A 27,500-nucleotide genomic window follows, 5' to 3' on the forward strand; every position below is an offset into this window, starting at 1 on the left:
TTTCCTGAAAGCCTCATCATTCTTGCTTCTTGTTGACCTGTACCTCCTAGAGTCAAAGGTCTTGTTCTCATCCTCTGTTTATGTCCTAATCAGGTGACAGTGCCCTTATTACCTGCATCATGGGAGGAAAGGGTTCTCCCTTCTAAAACCCTCTGCATAAAAACCACTGCATGCATTGGACAAAAACAGCAGCAGGACAATGGAGAGGAGAGCAGATGTAAGACACATTTTGGAGGCAAGATCAACAGGAGCTGGTGACAGGCAGGAGGTGGGAAATGAGAGGAGAGTGGAGTCCAGGAAGACTCCTGGGTTTTCTGGTGATAACCAAATCCTCCCCCACCAACAAAATTACCACGGTCTAGCTGTGAGGCCATCTGCCAACCTTCAGCTCACAGCAACTTTCATTTTCCAAAACAGAACCTATGAGCAAATAGACACAATTCCTAACTTATATCAGATCTTAAAGTGACACACAAAACAGCAAGAGAAACCAATCAGTTAAATGAAAATATTTAAATCATCAAAAATTTTCATACATTAACCACCAACAACTACAAAGTGCCAAAGATCAGATTTCAGGGTGAGTAAATGAAATCATGATGAAGTAGTACAATATTATTATTGGTACCTAAAACAAACACCGACAAATCAATTAATAAGCTCCAAGTCTCTGTATGTCTGGCCAGGCCCATGACAGGCCAAATGAAACACAGTGTCCATCCACCATGTGTTTACCTTCCTCTCACACTCTGAGTTAGAACACAGTTCCTCATAAATATTTAACTTAAACTGCAAAACCAAGAGATCAACTTGTCACATTAACACCAGGAAATTATGTTGAAAATCATATGGTGATAGCCTCCATTTTAATCAATATTCTAGTATTCACATTTATATTGATTTCAAAAGACAATTTAATATTAGGTATTTCATATTTACACTAAAAATTATCTGAGTCCATATTCAATTTAATGTGAAATTTCAATTAATTTTTGACACAGGAAAAAATATACATATATTCCTAACTCTGATACAAAACACTGATTATTTGGCTGTAGTCATCTGGTCTTAAGATGGTGAAGAGTCTTCGTAAAGAACTTCATCTACTTTCATGTCATGTTCATCCACTGGAACCTGCAGGCAAATCTGCTCTTTGAAAGCCAAGGCCAAGGTGTAGGGTTTCACTTCCTGACACTGCAGACAGCGCTTCAGGTAGGTGTCATAATAGCCTTTGCCCCTCCCCAGCCGGTTGCCATGTTTGTCAAACCCAAGACCTGGCATGAAGATGAGATCAAGTCCCCCTGTGGAAAAAAAAGAATAAATTTGAGAGGATTAGCAGTTTCTACAAGATCACTTTGGAATGAAATGTGGTTTTCTTTTTTTTTTTTTTAAGTTGTAGATGGACGCAATATCTTTATTTTATTTATTTATTTATTTTTATATGGTACTGAAGAGCGAACCCAGTGCCTCACATTTGTGAGGCAAATGCTCTACCACTGAGCCACAACACCAGCCCCTGGTTTTCTTTCTTTCTTTCCTTTTATTTATTTATTTATTATTTTTAGTTGTAGTTGGACACAATACCTTTATTTTATTTATTTAGTTTTATGTGGTGCTGAGGATCAAACCCAGGACCTTGCACGTGACTAGGCGAGCACTCTACTGCTAAGCCACAACTTCAGCCCCTGATTTTTATTTTCAATGACATCTATTCTTTCTCTGATTCCTAAAGAAATATATGATCACTGTAGAAAGTCCGGGGAGCAGGGGGAAGAGCTGGAAAAGAAAGAAATAATTACTCAGCAACTCAGTAAGTCCTTCATCCATCCTTTCACAGTTCTTTCATGTATATCTTATGTAAAAATGCCAGATTCCCATGCCCTAAAGAGACTCTCTGAGGATACAGCCTAAGAACTTCTTCCTTTTTTCTAACATACAGATAATTCTACATATCTGTCAGGTTTAGGAACCATTGCCCCAGGATAATAACAGCTGGAGGAGTGGGAAAGGGTGAGGGAGAAGCTGAAAAGGACAGCGAGCAGAAGAGGTACCATGCAGCTCAGACAACCTACCTCTCTTCACTTCCCATCCCCCTGGAGAGGTGAGGCCAGGTTCTCAAGCTTCCACAGATGCACATGAGGCAGATTTTGGGCTACTCTGGGACACTGCATAAGTACAAAATGAGGTCCCATAACCAGTCACCTGGCAGGAATCTTCCCAGGTAACACAGGGACCAGAAATTGGCATGGCATCATCAGGATACAGCAGGCTGCTGGAGCTCAGGGTAAAGGGCAGGTTCTTAGAGTGGGAGTCTATGAAAATAGGTAATAATGGTCACTAGGTGGAAGACCTCTGTGGATATTATGAACCTCTGGCAGAGAGGACAAGGACTAGTGCAAGAACCAAGTGAGCTGTCTAGCCCAGTGCTTTCCCCTGAGGCCTTCCTGTATTGGACCTTGGCCTCCTAAAAGCTTTCGTGGGGGCTTCTAGATGACCTACAGATTAGTCATGGACTAACCACTCAGACAACTTTGTTGTCTTACACTGGGCTGGAAGACAAGAACTCTCCAGAACAGGATATTACTGGATATGGTCAGACTGCCAGCTAGGTCGGCCCCTGCTTTCAGCAGCTGTTCTGACTTCCTGCAAAACTGTGAGGTTAACACAGCTTCTCTCTGGCTCCCAGCAAACACCTGTCAACCCTGCTTGCCAAAATCCAGCAGAGCAGATCTCAGGTTACAGTCATGACCTTCCTGTGTAAACCTGCCTGTCCATTCTAATCCCCACTTACTAAAGGGCCCTGGTCACTGATCTGTGTTCCTGTCCAGCTCATTTTCTCTAAGGATTGACACTGACCTGTGCCTTGTCTGTTAGCAGAGCCTACTCAGGATTAAAGTTCAGCTCCTAGAACACACACTCACACACCTTCCTAGGACTCCTGGCCTCTTTACAGTATGGAAAGGTGTTTTGTAAAATACTCTGAGGGATTGACAGGTGGGGGCACACAATCTCTGCTCGTAAGGAGATGGCAGTTCAGTTAACATAAAACATACACATGTAATATCCATTCCAGTGTAAAGCAGCAATCTCTGCCAGTTGTCTTCAGCAGAAGAAAAGTAATTCTAGCTAGGTGGTCAGGGAAGGAGGCATGGAGAATGTTGACCTGACCTGGACTTTCAAGGACATGCCAGAGTCATAACCGAATATGTTTCAGAAACCGAAAGAAAGGTGGCAGGTGCAGAGTGATGAGAAGAGAGTGGAAGGCAGTTTATTTGCTAGGACAGAAGAATCAGGCTGAAGAGCAACAGAAGAAATGAGTGTGCAGTTCCCTTGTGCACTGTTAGCAGAAGTATAAAATGGAAGAGCTGCAATGGAAAACAGTATATAAGTTCCTTTGAAAATTAAAAACAGAGGGCTGGGGTTGTAGCTCAGTGGTAGAGCACTGGCCTCATACATGTAAAGCCCTGGGTTTGATCCTCAACACCACAATAGATAGATAGATAGATAGATAGATAGATAGATACGTAGATACTGTGTCCATCTATAACTAAAAAAATATATTAAAAAATTTTAAAACAGAGCTACCATATTATCCAGTTACTCCACTTCTGAATATTCATCCAAATAATTGAAATCAGAGTCTCAGGAAAACTTCTGTTCTTCCAACCTCACTGCAACATTATTCACAATATTTAATAAGTAGAAATAGCCTATGTGTCCACTGTGGCATAAATGTATAAATAAACTGTTGTACACACATACAATGAAATATTATTCAGCCACGAAAAAGATGGAAATTCTATAATATGGGACAACATGAATGAACTCTGAGGATATTACAGTAAGTGAAAGAAGTAAGACACAAAAAGACATGCACTGGAGCTAGGGATGTGGCTCAGGTGTAGAGTGCCTGTCTAGCATACATGAGGTTTAATCCCCAGCACCAAAATAAATAAATAACAAATACAATATGATTCTAATTCTATGAAGTATTTAGAGTAATCAAACTTTTAGAAACAGAAAGTAGAATGTCAGTTGCCATACGCTGGAAGAAGATGGAAATGGGGAGCTACTGTTCAATAGGTACAGAGATTTAGTCATACAAAAAGAAAATACTCTAGAAATCTGCTCTATAACATTGCATTTATAATTAATACAACTTTATTATGCAATTAAAATTTTTATAAGGGTAGATCTCATATGCTATTTAACACAATTTTTTTTTAAAGGCAGAGCAAAAGGGAAGCCAACAGAATGGTTAAGATTTCCAGTTAACTCAATACACAAGAAAAAAAGGGCAAATTTTTGGAGCAGCCACCTTTAAGCTATTGGAAAAAAAAGAGAGAATAAAGAAAAGAAACATAAAGGTAAGAAAACAAAATTCTAGTTCCCTCAAGTTATAATTAATCTTGTTCCCTCTATTCTTGTTACTCCCTGTACTCCAATTACAACTCTGAAGTCTACCTTGTCCTACAGCTGGTTGTATATGTCTTTGTCTACCCTCCTGGACAGCAAATTTCCTTGTAGGCCATAATTTTTTCCAACTCATCCTTCATGCTTGAATTTTAATAGAATTCTAGGCCAAAGGAATCCTGAAAGATGAGTGTATTATCTGCAAATGGATCGATCCTGGCATGACATCCCATACTTTAATAACTCCAAGGCATATAGATTCAGATCAAGGTGGCAACATTAGGGAAAAACAAAATGATATAAGTACATCCTTGCATGGCTGCCAGTTCAAAGAGAGCTCTGCAACTGTTAAGCAAGAAAAAGAATAGCCTTTGGAGTCTTAGGTCACTCAAGACTCTGAAATGGCCCTTCATAGGCAGATGGGGGTCCTGACATCCTATTTGGGATGTTGGCTGTTGGACCTCCTGCCCACAGGATTGCTAATTTCTCCATTCAACCATAGGGGCACCTATTGTTGCCCCTGGCTTCACTTCTTTGGAATGCCCTTCCTGGTCTGCTGCTTCTGCTACTTGGTGAATTCAAGCATTTTCCTAAAACACATATGGCATTTTTTGCTTGATTTCATTCATTTGTTGTTACCCCTGAAGTTCTCCCTATGCCTTAGCACCATCATCACATGCATTACTTCATTACACACACACACACACACACACACACACACACACACTCACCACACACACCTGGAGCTCTTCACATATTCATAACACTATGTAGAATGCTTCTGCAACCCACCTGCAAAGGTGAAGAATCAGTGTGGCATGATAATGATGCACAGGTTCAACATACTGGCTCAATGAGCTTCCTGTGCACAAGCTGGTCCCACCCTGGGCCATGCCCACTAATAAAGAAAGGTCCTAGACCCACTGTAAATTATCACAAAGTTAAAACTCAGGAAAGGAAAGGAGAAAAACCCTTTTCCTCCTGTATTTCTAGTTTTCTAATGTGGCTTTGTACTCCAAAACTGCAAACTAACCTTGGAAAACTGACCCAGTCCCACATACTATATTTGCTCTAAGACAGTGGTGTCCTCTGAAGGCAGGCTGGAGTGGTGGTTAGGAGAAAGGGCCACAGGGCTATCTTAGTTGTGTGGTCAAGAACACTGCCCAATTTTGCTTTAATATTTTCATCTGCAAAACAGAACTGATCCTGGAAATTAAATTAGATAATGCTAAGAAACTCCCCAGCAAGGTGCCTTTTATGATCTTTATATTTACTATGATACTTTTTTCTTTCTTTTTATTTCAATTTTTTTTTAGCTGCAGAAGACATAATACCTTTATTTTATTTGTTTATTTTTATGTGGTGTTGAGGATTGAACCCAGTGCCTCACATCTGCCAGGCAAGTGCTCCACCACTGAGCTACAACCCAGCCCTAGTTTTTCTTTTTTATATGAATAAATATCAGGCACTATTACTTGAACCAACTGGCAAGGAAAAGAGTAGTGCTCCTTCAGTACTTCAAGTCAGTTGTTTTTTTTTTTTTTAGGTGTAGATGGACACAACACAATGCCTTTATTTTTATATGGTGCTAAGAATCGAACCCGGGTTCCGCCCGTGCTAGGGGAACGCTCTACCGCTGAGCCACAAACCCAGCCCTAGTACTTTAAGTCAATTTTTAACCTGAGCTTTCACAGTCTTACATTAGAACTGGCTCCCAGCTCTAGGATTCAACACATCAAGAAAAGAGGAGCAAGAAAACCAGAGGAGAGTGAGGTTATTAAATAGGAATCAGCAGTTTTTTCCTGTGAAGGTCCAAGAATAATAATTTTAACTTTTAAATTAATAATTATTTAATTATTATTATATAAATTATTATATATATATATAATTTGCAGGCCATAGGTCTATGTCACAACTTCTTAACTCTGCTGTGCACTGTGAACCCAGTCATAGATAATATATAAATGAATAACTGTAGCTGTGTTCCAATCAAATTTTACTTACAAAAACAGGTAGAGGGCCAGATGTGACCTTTGGGGCTGCAGTTTGCTAAACCCCACCATAGAATGTAAAGGAAGAGAGTTTCAGAAACAGAGATGTGGAGATAGTGTCACAAGTGGCAGAATGGACAAGTAAGCAGAGGACATAAAAGTATCTATTAGATTTGGCAATCACTGGGGTAAGGATACTTTAACTGGGGAGATGGGAATAGACACCAAGCTGCAAGATCTTCGTTGAAAAAAGAAAAAAAAGACATAGAAAGTAGGCCTTGAAAAGAAATGAAAAAGAATTTTATAAATGCTTTTCCTTATTTCTAGTTCTGAAGCACTAGGCTCTGAGGATTCAGTTCACTTTCACAAAACCTTCTTTTTAACTCTGTTACTGAGGCAGCAGCTAGGCTACTGACACCTCCTCGGATGCCCTAAGCTCAGACTCCCTGTCCTGAGATCTTCAGAATGTAGGTTTGGCCAGCAGACTATCTATGCCATAATACTTAAGAGAAAGCCAAAAATAACAAGTGTTACAGCCCAGGATATGCATGCAGCTTTCTATTTTCAACAGGTATAACAGTACAATTTTTATACTTCCCTTTCTCCTTCTAATTTTTTTTAACGTACATTTCATAGGAACTTCATGACTTAGGACATTCTCCAAAATTAACCTTCTGCAATATGGTCAGAGTTCTCTCTCCTACTCTTTAATTCTGAATGTACCAATTCTCTTGAAAGTTCACCTGGTTATCCCACCTCTAGTCACTTCTGGTCCAAATCCAACCTAAAATGCAGAATTCATCCTGGTTCCTCTTTGCTCAAAATATTTAGCCAATCACAACCTCTTAAAGATAACATCCAAACCCTCTTACCAGGTATGTAGAACCCACTGCAATCTCATTCGCATTACCTTCCCACACCATCTCTCACTGCACTCGGGTAATGCCCATTAAATGGACTGATTCATTGTCCCTCAAACTCACCTCATAATTTCCTGTCCATGTACCTTAACTCCTGCTAAACTGTTCTCCATTCCTGGGGTCCTTCCACTCTTTTTCTTATCATAACAATCATCATGTTAACCTCAGTTCAATTTCCACCAAGTCTTCCTTTCCACTTACTTAAGTGTAACCAGCTCTTATCCCACACTGCACAATGCGTACAATCCACAAAGAAGTAGAAATCCTTCTCCCTTCACTCCAGGAACAGAGGTTTTGTCTTTCCCCCAAAGAGGTGTTAAAACAAAGAATAAGAGTAAGGGTTACAACGAGTGATTATTTCACCATATTTATCTTAGTGTCCTGACTATACCCAAGTAGTCACCTATTCAGACCATCCCACAAGACATCTAACTCTAAACCAAAGTGCTGCTTCTAGAAGAGCACTGAAATTAGCATTTTGGAAGTGCCTACAAGGTGACAGGCAACCCTAGGTTTCAAGGATGAATAAAACCAGCTGGTAAGGACATCTACTAGTAAGGCAATGGGGGGCAGAGATTATTATATCCATTTCACAGATGCTCAGAGGTCAACTTTCTCCTTATGGTTATTCAGCTCCTAAGAGATGAGGCTCTCCCAAGTGAGTAATGATTCAACAATACACACTGTTCTTACTGACAAAAGATACAGGTGAGATTAAGCAAAGAGATGGAGGGAACATAATAAGGCCAAGTACCTTAAGAATCAGAAGAGAGTTCAAATGTATGAAAGATGATATGTCATGAGCTTTGTAATGTTTTGAATAACCAATTAAAAAAAGAAAAAAAAGAATCAGAAGAGAGGAGAGGTGGAGTACACAGGCTTCTAGGCAGGATGTGTGGGTCTCAATCTCAGCACCACCATGTATTAGCTACAAAACAATAGTCAAAACTGCCTTCACCTAAACCTAGAATAAATAGGCATATTATGATATAGTCCCTGAGCTATTAACACCAAACATCAAGTTAATAAATTTCTGCATGCCTTCTTAGGCCATGCACGTTACTACTGAGACATATGCACTTCCATCAAACATGCTTCCAAAACATGAAGAAGGTGAAATCCTAAAATAAAATACAGGACTAATAATTCATGATAGCTCTTGTGGCAGAACTCTCAAAAATCAATACAATATACTTTGAACTCATTATGGTTGCCTTAGAAATAACAGACTGAGGGGCTGGGGATGTGGCTCAAGCGGTAGCACGCTCGCCTGGCATGCGTGCGGCCCGGGTTCGATCCTCAGCACCACATATAAAACAAAGATGAAAACTAGAAAACTAGAAAATGAATATTAAAGAATTCTCTCTCTCTCTCTCTCTCTCTCTCTTTAAAATAAATAAATAAATAACAGACTGAAGCATGACCCCCTTGAATCACTAGCTCTTCATAGTAAAAGTGCAGAGCATACAAAGGCAATAAACAAAACCATTAAGAGACTACAATTAATAAAACATATTCAACCTCTGATTATGTATAAAAATCTTATTTTGAAAAAACATGCTTGCCTATAAATCTATAATGCACTTAAAGAAGAGCCAACTAAACACTAACTAACACCTAATGTGGACTGGCAATTTTTTTTAAATTACATTGTAAATGTACCTTCACTTTTTCTGCCATATTTGGTCACAATATATTTTTGTCATTTAGGAATCTCCATGTAGAATCAAGCATGCTATAGCAAGAATCATCTATTAAAGACATGATTTTTCACAACTGATCATGTCTGCATTGGTATTATAAAATTCTTTCTTTTAGCACAGGCACCCAGGTTTGCATCAAAATACAGGGACTGCATTTGTCACAAGAGCACTGGGGACAAGTACCGAACACCATGTAAGGTAACCTTCTCCTAATATTCCTGGGTATGACAGGTCCTTCTGTTCATCAGCTAATGAGATATTCAGAATATAAGACAATCATACGGAGATTTACATTTAAAGCATACAGAACCTTACATTTAAAACCTAAGAGCATTATGAGTCTGAGGTTTTTACTCAACCCTATGAACACTATGTGTTTAAATAAAGAAAGTAGGAGGTGCTAGAGTTTAGACTCTTCTGGGTAAAGCTGAAAGCAAAGAAAAAAGAAGGCTGAATGGCAATGTGGTAACTTAACTGCTGAGTATCTACACCAACAGCTGAGAGGTCTCCAACCTAGTGCAGACAGCCTAGAAAAACAGCAAGGTCAACAAGATAGAAGTTGAACTAAGATGAACTATGAGGACCAATCACACTTCTCCCTATAATGTCAGTACACTTCCACAAGAATATATCAGGAAGGATACAACAGAAGAATGACCATCTCTAGAGTAAAGACTTGGATGAAAAGGGTACTTTATACTTTCACACTACTTCTGTATAAAAGTTTTTACCATGTGCACATAAAACAAAATACTTTTAAATACCCTCTAAATGTCAACCTTCTAGTCTGTCAAGGACAAGAGCCCTGGAGACAGTTTAGCCCAGAAGTTGAGGTTTGGGCTTCTAGAGAGACTGTCTGGATCCAAATCCTACAAGTACCACTATTAGCTAAGAAATAGTCAAGGTACTGAATCTTTCCTTAAGATGGGAATGATAATACCACCTGCTTTTTGGAGTGAGTAAGTAAATAAAGTATGCAAAAACTCTAGTAAATGCTAACTTATATTATACTTAGAGATATGAGTAATATCTATTCTCTTTTTTCTGACACTGAAAATTCTTTTCTTTCGAATCATAACACCCTTCCAAAAGTTATGTAGACTCAAACCACCTCCTGTCAGCAGGCCTGGCTCTCTACTGCCACCTTCTGTCAGTTAGAGACATCCACAAGAGACTACTAAAGCCCAGAGGAAAGCAGGAGCCATAATGGCTCTCTGAAATGTAGACTCTGACACAGGTGAAATGGGAAAGCATTCATCTGTTACAAATGGCCTTTCCCTTTACAGAGAATCCTCTGAGGAGTATCTTTTTACAAACCAAGAACAATGGAATTGCTCTTTTACACTGTCTCAGCGTTTTCACCAAGTGCCAGACACTGCTCTAACAACTTCACAGACAAATCCTCATTTGAACTGTCCAGCAGTCCCAAGCAGACATTACGATCCACTTTTTCCAAATGGGAAAACCAAAGAGGTGATGCAATGTGCTCAAGTCATATGGTAGTAATGTCAGAGTTGGAATTGGAGCTCTGGCACTCTAGCTCTAGGGAAGTACAGGAGTTCCTTGTTCCCTGCCTGGAGAGTAACACAGACAGGAAAATTCTACTTACCTGCCTTAGAGATATGCTCACACAGACTGATCACAGCATCTATACCAGTCAGGTCAGGGCCATGACAAGGAACAGATGGCACACAAACTGAGGATATGAGAGGAGTTTGATAAAAGAATGACTTAAACGTGAACAGGACTTTCAGAGTAACTACTAGGAAGCCTTGACTACCCTTAAGCCTGAAAGTGCAAGGGGTTGGGCTAGGGTGAGCATGGCTATGGTCCCAAAACAGCTGCAATTAGAGGAACTACAGGACAGCAATGTGGACAATGCATTGGGGTGGGAAAGATTAACACCTACCTCACTCTCTGGCACACTCCAGTCTCTACTGGTGCCTCCTGGTATAGTAGGGTACACACACACACAAATTGACATTCTGAGTACTCAGCAAGTGAAAAGACAGACTCTGGGATTAAAGGAGGCCTACTGAAGGGATTCAGCAAGATTTAAACATATCAGTGTTACTCCTGGGTTTGATGAGGTGGCTTGTTTTTAATTTATTTTTTATCCCCCCCCATTTTTAATTTCTTATTTATGTCATATCTTTGTAATCAGAAAAAAAGTTATTCTTCTTTCAAAAAAGAAATAATTTTTATGAATACCAAGAAAAATTTTCAGTCTTCTTTAGAAGATACATGTAAAACATGTTAGCAATTTTCTTAAATTTGTGTTTTTTATTATATCTTGACCAGTGTGTTGTTTAGAAAATATGTCCTAATTTCAATAGGTAAAAATAATTTGATTTACCTTATTTTCATCACCATCATCATCACCATCACCATAAACAGCGACTACAACTGTACATGAAAGATGCCAAGATAGGTGCTAAGGACCAAAGAAGTGGGATGGAGTGTCCCAATACTTCAACTACAGGGATTTGCAACTACAGCCTGGCAGCCAAATCTGGCTCCAAATAAAGTTTCACTGGAACACTGCTGAATAGTGCTTTCACACTATGACAGCAGAATCGAATCACTGCAACCGACATAGCACAGGCCACAAAGCCCCAAATATTTACTATCTGGCCCTTTAGAGAGAAGGCTTTGCCAACCCCTGCTTTAGGGCATCTACCATAAGGTTCTGGGTGGGGAGCAGGAGTCAATACTTCAGCTTATCCTGTCTTAACATATATTGACCAAAATAAATCTTATTGAAAAAAACAATTAAACTATCTTTGCTGCAGATAGGCAAAAACACAGCAAGTAAGATCCTTGGCAGCATCAGTCTAATCCCAATAACAGTATCTAAATGTGACATCTATTTTGGCTCTGAGTTTAGGATACTTTTAATAAAATAGACTTAAAATAAACAGGAAAACTGAGAAGAGATTAGTTTGAAAGAAAAAAACTGGAGAAACTGATGGAAAAAATGGGCAGATAGAACTCTTCAGATCCTCAGATCTCTTTAAATCAAAGCTTAATGATTCTAAAAATTTTAAGAAAAATTTCTCACTTGCATGTGACACAATTAAGAAATAAGTCACAAAGTTTCCATTTACATGAGGTGTCTAAAGCAGTCAAATTCACAGAAACAGAAAGTGATGGTGCTTGCCAGGGATTGGAGGGGAGAGGAAACAGAACAGTTGTCTAATGGGTAATGGGGTAAGAGTTTGGGATCTGTAAGATGAAAATTTCTAGACCTCTCCCACAATAATGTGAATGTACTTACTTACCACTACTGTACTGTAAACTTAAAAATGGTTAAGATGGTGAATTTTATGCTATGTGTTTCTTTACTGCAATAATAAAACAAAGAAATAAAGAAAGGAAAAGAATGAGACATTGGGGGAAGACTGAAGGGCAGCCTATCCTGTGGCACAAGTTTACATGAGGTTGCACTCAAGAAAGAAAAGAAAAGCCTGGTTTTCTCTTGAGAGCAGTGAAGAACAATTTCTTCAGATACTGAAATATAATGGTCTTTGGGAGATCTTGCTATTTTTCTCACTTTTTAGAAGACAAGTTCTCAAAGTCATTATTCTAAATAATTATAGCACTGTGTAATTTCTATGTCTTAGGAACTTACCAAAATGGAAACTTCCCCCTGGCTTCCACCATTTGTTTTACCAAAATGTTAAATAGGCACTTGAAAGTCCTGTAACCTCTCTGGATCCATACATTTCACTAAAACAAAATTACATGGTCCATTATATTTCTTCTGCTTGCTCTCTTCCTCCAAATCTAGGAGGACTCACAGCTCAACTAGTATGAGCCTTGTACCACCTACAAAAATTCTATTACTGCAAGTCTAAGATAAAGTAACCTATTGCTTTAAAATAATAGCACCTGGATTTTATATAATGTCCTTTTCCAGTGAATTCCAAGTGCTTTTTTCACTCCAGCTAGCCTTATTATCTGCTTCAATAAGTCTTTTTCTGGTAGGTAAGAAACTTGCTCTTGAAACCCTTAATGTTCCCTAAAACCTGCAAGAGCAGCTTGACAGAAAAGAGGAAGGAGGAAAAAAATTCTGAAGGCTTTTCCCTCAATCAAAATTCAATGGATCATGAAAATAGAAGGAAGGACCAGTAGAGTAGAGGAAAGGGACCAGGCGGAGAGAGGGGGGTAGAAAAAGGGGAGTACTAGGGAATAAAATTAACCAAATTATGTTATATACATGTGTGAATATGTAACAACAAATCCCACTATTATGTATAATTATAATGCACCAATTTACAAAGGGAAATAACCAATGAAATCAGGTCAATAAATAGCCAAGACCAATAACTAGATACATAGAAGGCCCTGTCCATAGAAATACATAGACGGTAGAGACAAGTAATTATCAATAAAGACCTAACAAGGGGGCTGGGGCTGGGGCCCAGTGGTAGAGCACTCGTCTGGCATGTGTGAGGCCCTGGGTTCGATCCTCAGCACCACATAAATAAATAAAATAATAAATAATAAAAATAAATAAAATAAAATAAATAATAAAATAAAATAATAAATAAATAAAATTAAAAGGTATTATGTCCACCTACAACTAAAAAAAATTTTCAAAGGGAAAAAAAAAAGACCTAACAATTTGCCCAACTAAAAATTTGCCTAGTAAGTTGATGTAAAGAGATAATTAAGTAACTGAATTAATGGGTAGAGTAATGTAAGTGCCAGGAAATAAGTAAAAAGGAAGAAAGTTATATCTCTTCAAGGAGAGAGAAATAACCACTAAGGAGGTGGCAATTGTGTGATGTGAATGATGAAAAAATGAGTAGGATCCTGAAAATCAGGATGAGGCAGGGATAGCACATGAGGCATAATAAAAACAGAGTGAACAAAAGTACAGATTTAGAGAAGTGTGGCATGTGTTCAGAGCCAGTAACTGGCTCCCTTTGGAAGGACTTATTGAAACTAAAGCAAGATGCCTAGAAGGATGCACTGAAACCATACTGAGAAATGCTTCCAGTGGCAGAGTAAGAAATCTACTTAACCCTGCAGGTGGAACCAATGTATCTCTTGGTCAACCTCTGAGAGGAAAATGAAGTAGACAACATTGGCTACAGGGAGCCAAGCTGTTTCCAGCCTTCTATATGTGTGTCCCACCTTTAGAGTCTCTGCTTTTGTAATCCTGCCCTTCCTTTACACTCAACTCACAGTTGCTTCCTTCACCTTCCCACAGGCTTTGGCTACTCTAAATTCCAGTGAGCAATGGCATCAGAGCTGTTTGTAGGTACTTACTAATGCACTCTGGTAGGTTCCCTCCTCCTCGCTAATGATCAAATGTCCTACATCCTTTTCCAGAAGCAGATTTTGATAGAGTGGAGTCAGCTGATTTATCTGAACTATCAGAAGGAGGCTTTTTTGAAATGGACATACTATTTTATAACTTTGTTTAAAGCTTCCCCTAAGTGTTCTCCTGACTTCTTTGCCATGATTTGTCTAATGACCATAAAACAAAGTTTTTCTATTATTTGATATATTCATTGAAAAAAAATTATAGATTCCTTGCTAGTATTTTTCAATACAGACAGAACTGAATAATTTATATCATTTTTCTCAAATTCAACTAGCAGAGCTATAGGCAGAGAGTGGGTGGGAGTTATTCTATTGATATTATACAGGTATGTATAACACACACACACACACACACACACACACACACCACAAGTCCCATGGTTGTTATGAAGATCAGGTCATTATATCAAAGATCAATTTCACATTTAGTAATTCTACATTCAAGTAACTATTTTCAGCCAGCTGTTTTCAGTTAGTTTCACCCAATTATTATTATTATAATCCAAGAATCTAGCCTCTTATTCCTAGAGAGTATGCCTACCCCCCAAAATTGAAAAGCATCTGCTTCCCCTCCTCCAAAATATAACTTATGCATCGGACTAAAAGCTGCATTTTTGTTTTCAATGATTTTGGTGACTATATTTCATCATTCTTTTGGAGAAGGTCTTGAAAATAAGAACACCTAGGGTTTAGCTTCACTGTTGAATGTGTGACTTTGGACAAGTCATTTGCCATCTAGACCTGTTCTCCTACCTACAAATGCCTTCCAGTTCAAATGATCCCCAGAATGCTGAGTAAATGACTGAGGATATATAAATGCTGGAGACTGTAGGCAAACCACTACATTCAGACTAATAAATTTGTGAAACAGTGACATCTACTGGAAATTGAGAACACTACTTAATCCATCTAAGAAATAGCCTTTAAAAACCTCATTTTTCTCATTTTGAAAACATGTTATCAAGGATGTATGTTTCTTATGAAATCAATTTTTTAATATTTGATTTTATCAAGCTTAAGAAAATTTTGAGGAAAATAACCTTAAAATTACTTCAGAGACTCCTGGTTCCCTTTGGAAATTTGAGTGTATGCTCCTATGTTTTCCTTTACAAAACAAATAACCAGCTTCAGGTGCTGGGGATATAGCTCAGTTGGTAGAGTGCTTGCCTAACATGCACAAGGCCCTGGGTTCAATTCCCAACACCACAAAAAAAAAAACAGCTCAGCTTTAAAATATAATGGAAAATATCCATTTATAATAACAACAAATATAAATTAATTAAGAATACACTTAACAAATAACAATACACTTAAAGGAAATAAACAGAAACAACATGACTAAAAGCAAAAACATTTACAAAGAAACAGAACAGGTCTTGAATAAATGAAGAAATGTATCATATTCCTAAAGAAGGAGGAATATTATAAAGAAATCCATTTTTCCCAAATTAATCTACAAATTTAATACTACTCCCAGTCAAGATCTCAAGCAGACCTTGAGGGAGAAATAACAAAATTATTTTCAAGCTCATTTGTAAAGTGAGTATGTAAGTATAGTATGGGGCTGGAGACGAAGCTCAGTGGTAGAGTACTTCCTTAGCAAATAGGAGGCCCTGGATTCAATACCCAGTATCAAGACAAAAGAATAGCTAGCTAGATTTTTCAAACCAGACCCCAACATATACAAGAATTTAGTTCATAAAATAAAAATGGTAACATTCAAATCAAAGAGAAAAAAAAGATAGATAATTGAATAAATGGTGCTGGAACACCAGGCTATCATTTTTAAAAGTTACATTCTCTCCCTGAACATATCAACCCAAATTCAAAAGGAATTAACATTTCAATAGTAAAGAAATAAAATACTAGGGAGTGGAGACTTCCAAAATCTCAAGAAGAAAGAAAGAAAGATCTCCTAAAAATGAAAACAAAGGCAAAAAAAAAAATTCTACAAAAAAGATTAATGGACTTTACTCATAAAATTGTAAACATTTCTATCTCCCCCAAAACAAACCACATACAAAATTAAGAAGAAATTTTTAAATGAATAGTAACTGTTCACAAAATGACCATCACATTAACCATGACATATTAACCATGTGACAGACTAATTGTTAATATTTTAAAACATAAGAAATTCTTACCATTCAGAAAATAATGAATGCCAAAAAAAAAGAAAGAAAGAAAAAATTCCCAAGAGCAATGGGGTAAAAAAACAATGCTTTATAAATGACAAAAAAGACTGTACATGATGATCAAGTAGAATTCTTCCCAAGGATTCAAGATTGGTTCAATATATGTAAATTCAATAAATGTAACTCATCACATAAATAGAAAGAAGGGCAAAAATCACATGATCATCTCAAAAGATGCAGAAAAGGCCTTCAACAAAATTCAGCACCCATTCACTGAAGGAATTAGGGACAGAAAGAACTTACCTCAACATTGTAAAAGCTACATATGACAAATCTAAAGCTAACATCTTACTGCGAGGAGAAAAACTGAAAGTGTTTCCTCTAAAACCAGGAATACTCTCACCACTCCCATCCAATATATTTCAACTCTAGCCAGAGCAACAGGCAAAAGAAGGAAATTAAAGGGAGTACAAAGGAGAAAAGAAGAAATCAAACTATGTCTATTTGCTGGAGACAGGATTGTATAACTACAGGACCCAAAAAACTCTACCAAATGGCATCTAGATATGATAAACAACCTCAGTAAAGTAGAAGCCTACAAGATCAACATATAAAAATGAATAGCGGGGCTGGGGATGTGGCTCAAGCGGTAGCGCGCTCACCTGGCATGCGTGTGGCCTGGGTTCGATCCTCAGCACCACATACTTTTGTGTCTGCCAAAAGCTAAAAAATGAATATTAAAAATTCTCTCTCTCTTTAAAAAAATCAATAGCTTTCTTATATTCCAATAGTGAATATGCTGAGGAAGAAATCAAGCAATTACTTCATTCACAATAGCCTCCAAAAAATAAAATATTTAGGAATAAATCTAACTAAGGAGGTGAAAGATTCTACAATGAACACTATAAAGCACTGAGGAAATTGAATAAGACCTTAGAAGATACATACCATTTTCATGGATAGGCAAAATTAATATTATCAAAATGGCAATATACCAAAAGTGATCTATAGAATCAATGCAATCTTCCAACAAAATACCAAAGACATTCTTCACAGAACTAGAAAAAAACGTTCTACAATTTATATGGAAGAATAAAAGGTTTAGAATAGCCAAAGCAATCCTGAGCAGTAAGAACAACACTGGAGATATCACAATACCTGACTTCAAATTAAGTTATACTACAGAGCTATAGTAACAAAAACAGTACCTGTTGGGATAAAAACAGAAGGGAAGACCAATGAAACAGAATAGAAGACACAGAGAGAAACCCACATAAACACAGTCATGTGATTCTTGACAAAGGTGCCAAAAACATGTTGGGAAAAAAGATACTCTTTCCTTCCCTGTCCCCATGCTGGGGATCAAACCCAGGGCCTCAGACATGCCAAGCAAGTGTTCTATCACTGAGCCATGTCCCCAGCCCAAAAGATAGCCTTCTTAACAAATGGTGTTGGGGAAACTGTATATCCATATGTTGAAAAATGAAACTAGATCCCTACTTCTTACCCGGCACAAAAATCAACACTAAGTGGATCAAAGTTCAAGGAATTAGACCAGAAATAGTGAAACTGCTAGCACAAAATATAAATATAGGGACAACACACTTAACACTGGCACAGGCACTAACTTCCAAGACTCTTAAAGCTCAAGAAATAAAATCAAGAATCAATAAATGGGATAGCATTAAATTAAAAGCTTCTGCACAGCAAAGAAAAACAAGAGCATGAAAAGAGAGCCTACAAAATGGGAGAAAATCTTTGCCAGCTACTCTTCTACTCTTCTGATGGAATTAATAACCAGAATTAAAAATACTTAACACCAAAAAATATAATAATAACCCACTCAATAAATGGATGAAAGCTCTAAAGAGATATTTCACAAAACAAAAAATTCAAATGGCAAAAAAAAAAAATGAAAAAAACATTCAACATCCATACCAATGAGGGAGATGCAATCAAAAGTACACTGAAATTTCATCTTACCCCAGTTGAAATGGCAATCATCAAGAACAAAAATAACAACAATTGCTGGTGAGGATGTGGGGGAAAAGGCACACTTATACATTGTTGGTGGGACTACAAATTAGGACGACCACTATGGAAAGCCGTACTGAGACTCCTCAAAAGACTAGGAATGGAACTACCATATGACCCAGCTATCCCACTCCTTGGTATTTATCCAAAAGGACTAAAATCAGCATACTATCTGTGATACGTGCATATCAATTTTTATAGCAGCACAATTCACAATAGCTATATTATGGAACCAGTCTAGTGCCCATCAGTAGATGAATGCATAACAAAAATCTGGCATATATACACAATGGAATTCTACTCGGTCACAAAAAAAGAATAAAATTATGTCACTTGTTAAGTTGTGTCATTTGAAGAAGTGAAGAGGAAATGCAGTTAAGTGGAAGAAACTGGAGAACATCACGCTAAGGTAAATAAGCCAAACTGAGTCAAGGATTGAATTTTTTCTCTAATACATGAAAGCTAGAGAGAAAAGGGGAATTTAAACAAGGGGATATCACAAAAATAGAAGGGAGAAAAGGCAATAAAGACAGGAAAGGGGGAAGGAAAAGAGAAGGTGAATGGGAAGTACTAGGGGAAGTTAACTAAATTATGATCTGTACATTTATGAATATATCACAATGCATGATATTATAATGCCCAAATTGAAGAAATAAATAAATAGAAAGAAGACCAATGGAACAGAGGAAGGAAGTTGGGAAAGGAGAGGAGGGAAAAGAGACATACTAGGGACTGAAATATGGAGCAAACCATATATGCTATATGCAACTATGAATTTGTCAAAATGAATACCTACTATGATGTATAACAATAATTCACTAATGAAAACATTCTTAAAAAGTCAAGAAGAAAGGTTATAAAATAAACAAAAGCCCTACATATTTTATCTTTTTCCATAACAATCATATTCTGACTATTGTAATTTTAAAAAGAAATGAGGAGGAAATTAAGGCAAAACTTAATCCTTTTGATCAATTCTTCAAAACAAAACTAGAAACAATAACAACAATGTTATAGTCTGTAAACAAGTCTGGATGGCGCCTGGCAAAATGCCAGAGGGAGTGGTTTGTGAGGTAACTTCAGCGAGCCATTAAGTGTGGAGATTCCTTATTGGATGACTGCTGTATCTGTTAGATAAGCTGTGTGGAATGTATAAATACCGCTCCTGTCCTACAATAAAAAGCTTCCACTCCTGCTGTATCAATCTACACAAGTTGTTCGTCACCCCCCCCCCCCACGGTTATTTTGCTGCAGCCGGACTGCAGCAACAACAAAACTAAGCTTCTTCTAGGGCTGAAAATCAAGCAGCAGGGGTCATAAGACACCCTAAATAAATTTCTTCTGAGAATATTAGCAAACTTTTTCAATATATTAGTGAAGCTTCCTGGTGCTACAACATACTTACTTAAAAATTTTATTAAAAGGGGCATGCTTCTTCCTGATATAATCTCCTGGCAAACTACTACAGGTAGAATGTACCTAACTCAAAAACCTGAAATCTGAAATCCTCCAAAATCTGCAACTTTTTGATTGCTGCATGTGAAATATTCCACACCTGACCTCAAGTATTGATTACAGGCACACTAAAATATTATGTAAAATTACTTTCACTCTGTGTGTATAAGATACATATGGTCACAGTGAATTTTGTGTTTTATACTTGGGTCCCACCCCCAAGATATCTCATTATGAATTTGCAAATATTCCAAAATTCAAAATTTCCTAAATATTTTTGGTCCCAAGCACTTCACATAAGGGATACTCAATCTTTATTCACAATTAGATTTAGCTCAGAAATGACTGCCCTTTTGAAGCCTTCCAAAGTACTTCTAGGCAAAAAGAACTCTCCATCCTAGGTCCCTAGAGCACTCTGGGCACATCACCACTTCAATCCTTAGCACCAGGACTGAAATCACTAGTTCATGTGTATTAAGTCATCAATATCACATCATCATTACCGTCAGCACTTATTATGTAACAGACACTATACTGAAAGCTTTATGCAAATTTCTTATTTAGTTTTCAAAACAATCCAATGAAGCAGATATTGTCTTGATTTTCAAATGAAGGGCCAGAGGTTTAGAGTCAGGCACTTACTCGTGACTACTAAGCTAGCATACAACATAATCAGTAAGTAAACCCAGCTTTGTCTGAAACCAAAACCTGCACCTTAATCCACTCTACATCCTCTCTCCATACATCTGTTCTTTCTCAAAACACTAAGCTCCTTGTGATCAGAGACCACTGTCCCTTATTCATCTTTTTGTTTTCAGGGCATCACAGGGGCCTGGCACACAGTAAATAGTCATTAGTGTTTCTTTATTTGTTATTTCAATTGTACATTCACTCAAGGAAAAGTCTACACACCCATGTGTTGGTGACAGGTATATCAAGTAGAGTTGCCTTTTTTGAAAAACAAAATGGAAACATCTATCAAAAATTAAGAGGGGGCTACGGCTGTAGCTCAGTGGTTGAGCTCCTGCCTCGCACATGTGAGGCACTGGGTTCAATCCTCAGCACCACAAAAAAATAAATAAATAAAGATAGTAAGTCCATCTATAACTAAAAAATAATAATAATAGTAATTAAGCCACCCTAGTATAGCAATCAGTCCTATGGTCTTACTTGCATAAGTATGCAAAAAAATCTACCTGGATGTTGTTGTTGTTGTTGTTTTGTTATTATTTACTATTATTTTAATATTTTAAAAACAAAGGCAATCTACATGTCTATCAACAGAAGATTGCTTAAATAAATCAGTGCATATCAATACTATGGAAACATTTAGAGCCCTATGCTAGGGTTGAGGATATAATTCAGTGGTAGAGCACTCATCTGGCATGTACAAGATCCTGGGTTCAATCCCTAGCACTACACACACAAAAAAAGAAAAAATTTCTATGCTAGATCTACAGATGCTGCTGTTAAAAGAATTCTAAGGTTTATTAACTATAAAAAAGCAAGATACGAAACAAAATATAGATGACTTACCTGTCATATCTACAGAATACATTAGATCTAGAGGGATATAAAAGTATGTTAACAATAGATGACTTTGAAGAATAGGGTAGAGAGACAAGAGGTGAGACTTACTCATTTCATACCCTTCTAAGCCATTTAAATTCTTTACCATGGGCACATAATTACTTTTATGAATGAATGAATGAATGAATGAATGTCCTATTGTTGAGAGCTTTTATTTTTTGTTTGTTTGGGGTTTGTTTGTTTTTTAAACATCAAAACAGACTAAAATGAATTATGGTTAACTTAAGGTTGGCCAAAATGGCTAACTGTGCATTAAATCCAGTTTTGATATTCAAAGACTATATTCTCATTTTAAGATTTGGAGCTTCTTCCTGCCACCAAAAAAAAAAAAAATTGAACTTACATACAATATAAGTAAAATCATCCTTTCACTCAGCATTTTTTTTCATTTTACCTGCTAAATCTACAAAGAAAACAAAAGAAGCAAATCTTACCTGTAAGCAACTAGTAAAATCTGCTTTTACTTGTGGTTTATCACAAACTGAACATGCAGCTAAATGTACAAAGCTAATAATTCCTCTCAGAAGGAGACACTGGAAAAGCTGATGGGTGAATGGCAGGGCAGTTCTTGTATTTCTCATTTCCCATTCTCATCAATCACATCAGCCCTAATAAATGGTGTCTTATCTAAAGACACCATTCCTTATTCAGGCATCCCTTTCTCACTTTCAACAGCAATACCAGGGGGAAAAAAAGCTAAATGCCTTTATATTCATAAGTTATGTTAGTCTAGAAAATAATTTCAAAAACATTTCATGCTCTAGAAACCTCATCTAGAAGGGATTAATGTTGGTCTGCCCTATATTTGTCATACTAGCTACCAGGCTCCCTGTTTAATTTCAGGTCTTGCCCCTTTACCATTCTCAGAAAATCCTGAGTCAGTATGTACTATTTCCTGACCTCCAGATGTATACACCCAACAAGTTACATATCAACATCTCCAGAGGCCCCAAGCCACCTGAAATGGTATTCATGATCTGCTCCCCACCCCCCACCAAACTGGTCTCCCTCCAGCATTCTCAACCCCACTAAAGAGCATCATAGATGGCAAAGCCAGGCTATTTCTAAACAGTCTCAAATGGTCAGTTCCATGGCCTGGATACTCAATATTCTGCATGTATCAAAATCCATTCCATTCTATCAAATTTCCTAATCTCTTTAGGCTTCATTCATCTCGTCCAGTCTGACCTCCTTAGTGCCAGAAAAACAAGCTTCCCAGACACAGAAATAATCACATCACTCCCCTGATTAAAGTCTTTCAATAACTCACATGCATAATAAAGTTCAAGACCTTCATGCATGGCATGTGATACATTTCATGATGTGGGCCTCCAGGATCATACACTGAATCACAAACTGCCTGGAGCTGAGTGTAATAAGAGCTGCTGGTTGCACTCTCCCTTTTTTCCTCAATAGTAGATCAGGACGTTAGTAAGAAGGCCATGAATCCCACTGCAAGACTACATTTCTCAGCTTCCTTGGCAGCTATGGATGGCCTTATATCAAAGTTCTGACAAATAGGACTTACATGATAAGGGATGTTCTTTTTGTCCCCATCACCTTCTGTTTCCTCCTGTTGTCTGGAATCAAAATTAAAAACTGAAGCTTGAAATGCTATGCTGGGCCACACAGTATATGCGACAAGATCTGTCCCACATGACTACAAGACCTCCAAGACAGCCATAGACTATTACTAGTACTCCCAGACTTCTTTTCCAAGTATCTCACTGCTATTATGGGGTTTTATGACATTTGTAGCCAACTCTAATTCTAACTGATAGGCTAGGCATGTTCTCCCTTTACCCAAATCCAAGGCACACAATGGCAGCATCAAAAGGCAGAGAATACTATCCCACAAAGAACATGTCTTTGGATAAAGCAGACCTGGCAGGAAACCCTTTTGCAGCATGTTCATCAATAATGCACTAAGACTTACTTTCTTGTTATTATGAACTTTTTTAAAATTTTAATTTGTTACATATGACAACAGAATGCATTACAATTCTTATTTCACATATAGAGCACAATTTTTCATATATCTCTGGTTGTACACAAAGTAGAGTCACATCCTTCGTGTCTTCATATATGTACTCAGGGTAATGATGACCACTGCATTCCATCGCCTTTCCTATCCCTATGCCCCCTCCCCTCCCCTTCCTCCCCTTTTCCCCTTTGCCCTAGTTAGAGTTCATTTTATCCTCCCATCCCCCTACCACAGCATATTATGGATCAGCATTCTTAAATCAGAGAAATCATTCAGCATTTGGTTTTGGGGATTGGCTAATTTCACTTAGCATTATATTCTCCAGCTTCATCCATTTACCTGCAAATGCCATGACTTTATTCTCTTTTAATGCTGAATAATATTCCATTGTGTATACATATACCACATTTTCTTTATCCATGCATCCACTGAAGGGCATCTAGGTTGGTTCCACTAGTTTAGTTTAGCTATTGTGAATTGTACTGCTATAAACATTGATGTGGCTGTATCCCTGTAGTATGCTGTTTTCAGTCTTTGGGGTATAGACCGAGGAGAGGGATAGCTGGGTCAAATGGTGGTTCCATTCCCAGTTTTACAAGGATTCTCCATACTGCTTTCCATATTGGCTGCACTAATTTGCAGTCCCACCAGCAATGTATGGGTGTGCCTTTTACCCCATTTCCTCGTCAACACTTATTTTTGTTTGTGTTCTTAATAGCTGCCTTTCTGACTGGAGTGATATGAAATCTTAGAGGAGTTTTGATTTGCATTTCTCTAATTGCTAGAGATATTGAACATTTTTTCATTTATTTGTTGATTGATTGTATATCATCTTCTGAGAAGTATCTGTTCAGTTCCTTGGACCATTTGTTGATCGGGTTATTTGTTTTTTAGGTGTTTAGCTTTTTGAGTTCTTTATATATCCTAGAGATTAGTGCTCTGTCTGATGTGCGTGTGGTAAAAATTTGCTCCCAAAATGTAGGCTCTCTGTTCACCTCACTGACTGTTTCTTTTGCTGAGGAGAAGCTGTTTAGTTTGAATCAATCTCATTTATTGATTCTTGATATTAACTCTTGCGCTACTGGAGTCTTATTAAGGAAGTTGGGGACTAATTCAACACAATAGAGATTTGGGCCTACTTTTTCTTCTAACAGTGTCTCTGGTTTAATTCCTAGGTCCTTTATCCACTTTGAGTTGAGTTGTGTGCATGGTGAGAGATAGGGCTTTAAAATGGTACAGAATAAAGGACACAGAGACTAACCCACATAATTATAGTTATCTTATATTTGACAAGAGCGCCAAAAACGTACATTGGAGAAACGATAGCCTCTTCAACAAATGGTGCTGGGAAAATTGGAAATCTGTAAGACTTACTTTCTTTATCTGCAAAACTGATGTAATAATGTGATGAATACTGCCATTACATATGTAGAAGCACTTAGCATAATCCTTAGAACTTGACACTCAAAAGGTAAGTACTAATAATTTATCCAGATGACCACCTCTACACAAAAGTTCTTTAGGAGACAATTACTTCACTTTCTCTGCCCACTAGGATTAAATTAACAGAAACCGAGTTTTCACAAATCTTTACACACTTCATGGTTCTTCCATCAATAAAGGGTAAGAAACTACTGTTCTAAGCAGGGCCCAGGGTCTTATGCTAACTTAGTACCTCCATGTTGGCACAGTGCTACATATGGTAAGGCTCACAATGAGTGAACAGAGAAAACATTTTAGGAAGAAATAAAAAAATACACAGTGTGCATAACTGATTATGGGACTCAGATCCTGACTTTCATTTATCTAATTCCTTTTTTTCTTACATACATGACAATAATTTCATAATTATCCATTCACAGCACAGTTTTTCCTAACTCAGTATATAGAGTATGTTCACGCCAGATTTTGCCACTTTATATGAGCTCTCTTATTTTTTGCATCACAATTCTTAATACACCTTTATACCACAATTTATCATATCTCTGTTTGTATATAAGGTTATGTTGACACCAAATTCACCACTTAGTTTCTTAAAGCAAGAAAAAAAAAAAAACAGCCAAAAAGATTGACTGTTCACTCCAGGCAAATTTCCAAATACTATAATGTGTTTTCTGTTTGTTTCAGGGGAAGGAGTTTCATAATGAAAGAAAATATTCAGTAACCTTTTGCAGATAAATCAAAAATGGTATCAATCATATAACTCCCACTGTTCACAAAGAAAACCTTGATTTGTAAAAGATATAATTTTCATCCTGAGGAGACAAAATAGAAAGACACCTCAACATGTGAAACTGTCATTGTTAGTAAATAAATATTGCACACATCTGTAATCCCAGTGACTCTGGAGGCTGAGGCAGGAGTTCAAGGTCAGCCTCTGCCACTTAGCAAGATCCTATCTAAAAATAAAAAAGTAAAATGAAAAAATTAAGGGCTGAGGATATAACTCAGTGGTAGAAAGCCCCTGGGTTCAATCCCCAGTACCATGGTAAATTTCAAAAAATTTTAAAATACATTCAAGATAAGGACCTCAGCACACATATTTGACTTTCTACTTTACCAGCGAAAAAATAAACTTGAGAAGTATATCTATTACTGTTAGAAACCAGGGAAGGTTGCCATAACTATGTCAGACACTTTGAGGTATTTATGCAAGACATACTTTAAGAAAAAAGAAAAGTAATAATGAATCTCATGTTAAAGAAAAGGCTCCCTGCTTTGGGAACAACTGGCAGAAAGCCACCTCAGAACTTTCAATTAAGTTCCAAGTCAAAGGAGCAGGCATGTACTTAAGGATGGATCTAAGTGTAGCAAGCAGTAAAAAAGCAAATCTTGACCCTTTTAGGACACTAGACACCTGGTGCAAAGTTAATTTAATCACATTTAGCCCCATCCTAGCTTACCCTCAATGTCATGTGCTAAGCAAAAGGTGAGTATGGCCATGACTCCTAACAAAGGCACCAGGCTCTAGAGCTTCTACCCCAAAATATCTGATTTTATGCAGAAAACAAACACTTTATACAGTAGCAAAGCTCCCTCTAGCAGGTCCTATAATAATAACTTACTCCATTCTCCCCTCAGAATCTCCACTCAGGCAAAATAAACTGACAAATTAAAATTTTTCTCTTCTACTCCAGCATGATGAATTGGTTTCCTATGTTCATATATAAATATACAACCAGGGAAATTCCACATCACGTGCAACTACAAGAATGGGATCCAGGAGCTGGAACTGTAGCTCAGTGGCAGAACGCTGCCTAGCACATGTGAGGCATTAGGTTCAATCCTTAGCACGGCATAAAAATAAAGGCATTCTGTCTATGCACTACTACAAAAACAATGAAAAAAAAAAAAAAAGAATGGGATCCTAATTAGAATAAGTTATACTCTATGTATGTCATTTATGTATAGTGTATCAAAAATACATTCTACTTTCATGTATTTATCTAAAAACAACAAATAAAAATAAATTAAAAAATTTTTTTAAATAAAAAACTTTTTCCCTTTTTTCTCAAGCTGGGTTTGAACACAACCACACATAATACCTAAAAGATAACTTCTGATATCTAATATCAGAAGAACCAATATGGAACAAACCTAAATTTATCTTAGGTAAACAAAGAGAGAAAAATCACTACAGTTTAACGCCTTATAAATAAATTTTTTTAAAAAAAGAACTGAAGCGCCTTTTTGCCTGTGGGATAGTTACAACAGCATTTTGATAGACTAGTGGCTAAGAACAAATACAGCAGAAAGAACATGGACAGTCCTCAAAACTAAAATGATTTGTGTTTTGTTTTGCTTTGGTTTTTTGTTTATTTCCATGAGAAGCTCTAATTACAGGTCCGAAGATCACTGTTTTGAGTTCAAGGTTTTCCTTTTATCCTAAGTTTCCCCTTGATCATCTTCCAAATATTAGGTTTACCTATGTTATCCTGATG

At 37.3% G+C, this 27,500-nt stretch overlaps 1 protein-coding gene across 2 annotated transcripts in view; it reads right to left on the reverse strand.

The window, feature by feature from the left end:
* Positions 1–547: 547 nt before the first annotated feature.
* Mthfs (methenyltetrahydrofolate synthetase) overlaps positions 548–27,500 on the reverse strand; it is a 53,857-nt gene continuing 26,904 nt past the window's right edge. For both annotated transcript variants that reach the window (XM_076848729.1, XM_076848730.1), the window contains one exon: positions 548–1,301. In XM_076848729.1, coding sequence (XP_076704844.1) covers positions 1,069–1,301 — 233 coding nt within the window. In that variant the 3' untranslated portion in view covers positions 548–1,068. The remainder of the gene's footprint in view (positions 1,302–27,500) is intronic.

Source organism: Callospermophilus lateralis, chromosome 3 (genome assembly GCF_048772815.1).
Source record: "Callospermophilus lateralis isolate mCalLat2 chromosome 3, mCalLat2.hap1, whole genome shotgun sequence".
NCBI classification, from domain to species: domain Eukaryota; kingdom Metazoa; phylum Chordata; class Mammalia; order Rodentia; family Sciuridae; genus Callospermophilus; species Callospermophilus lateralis.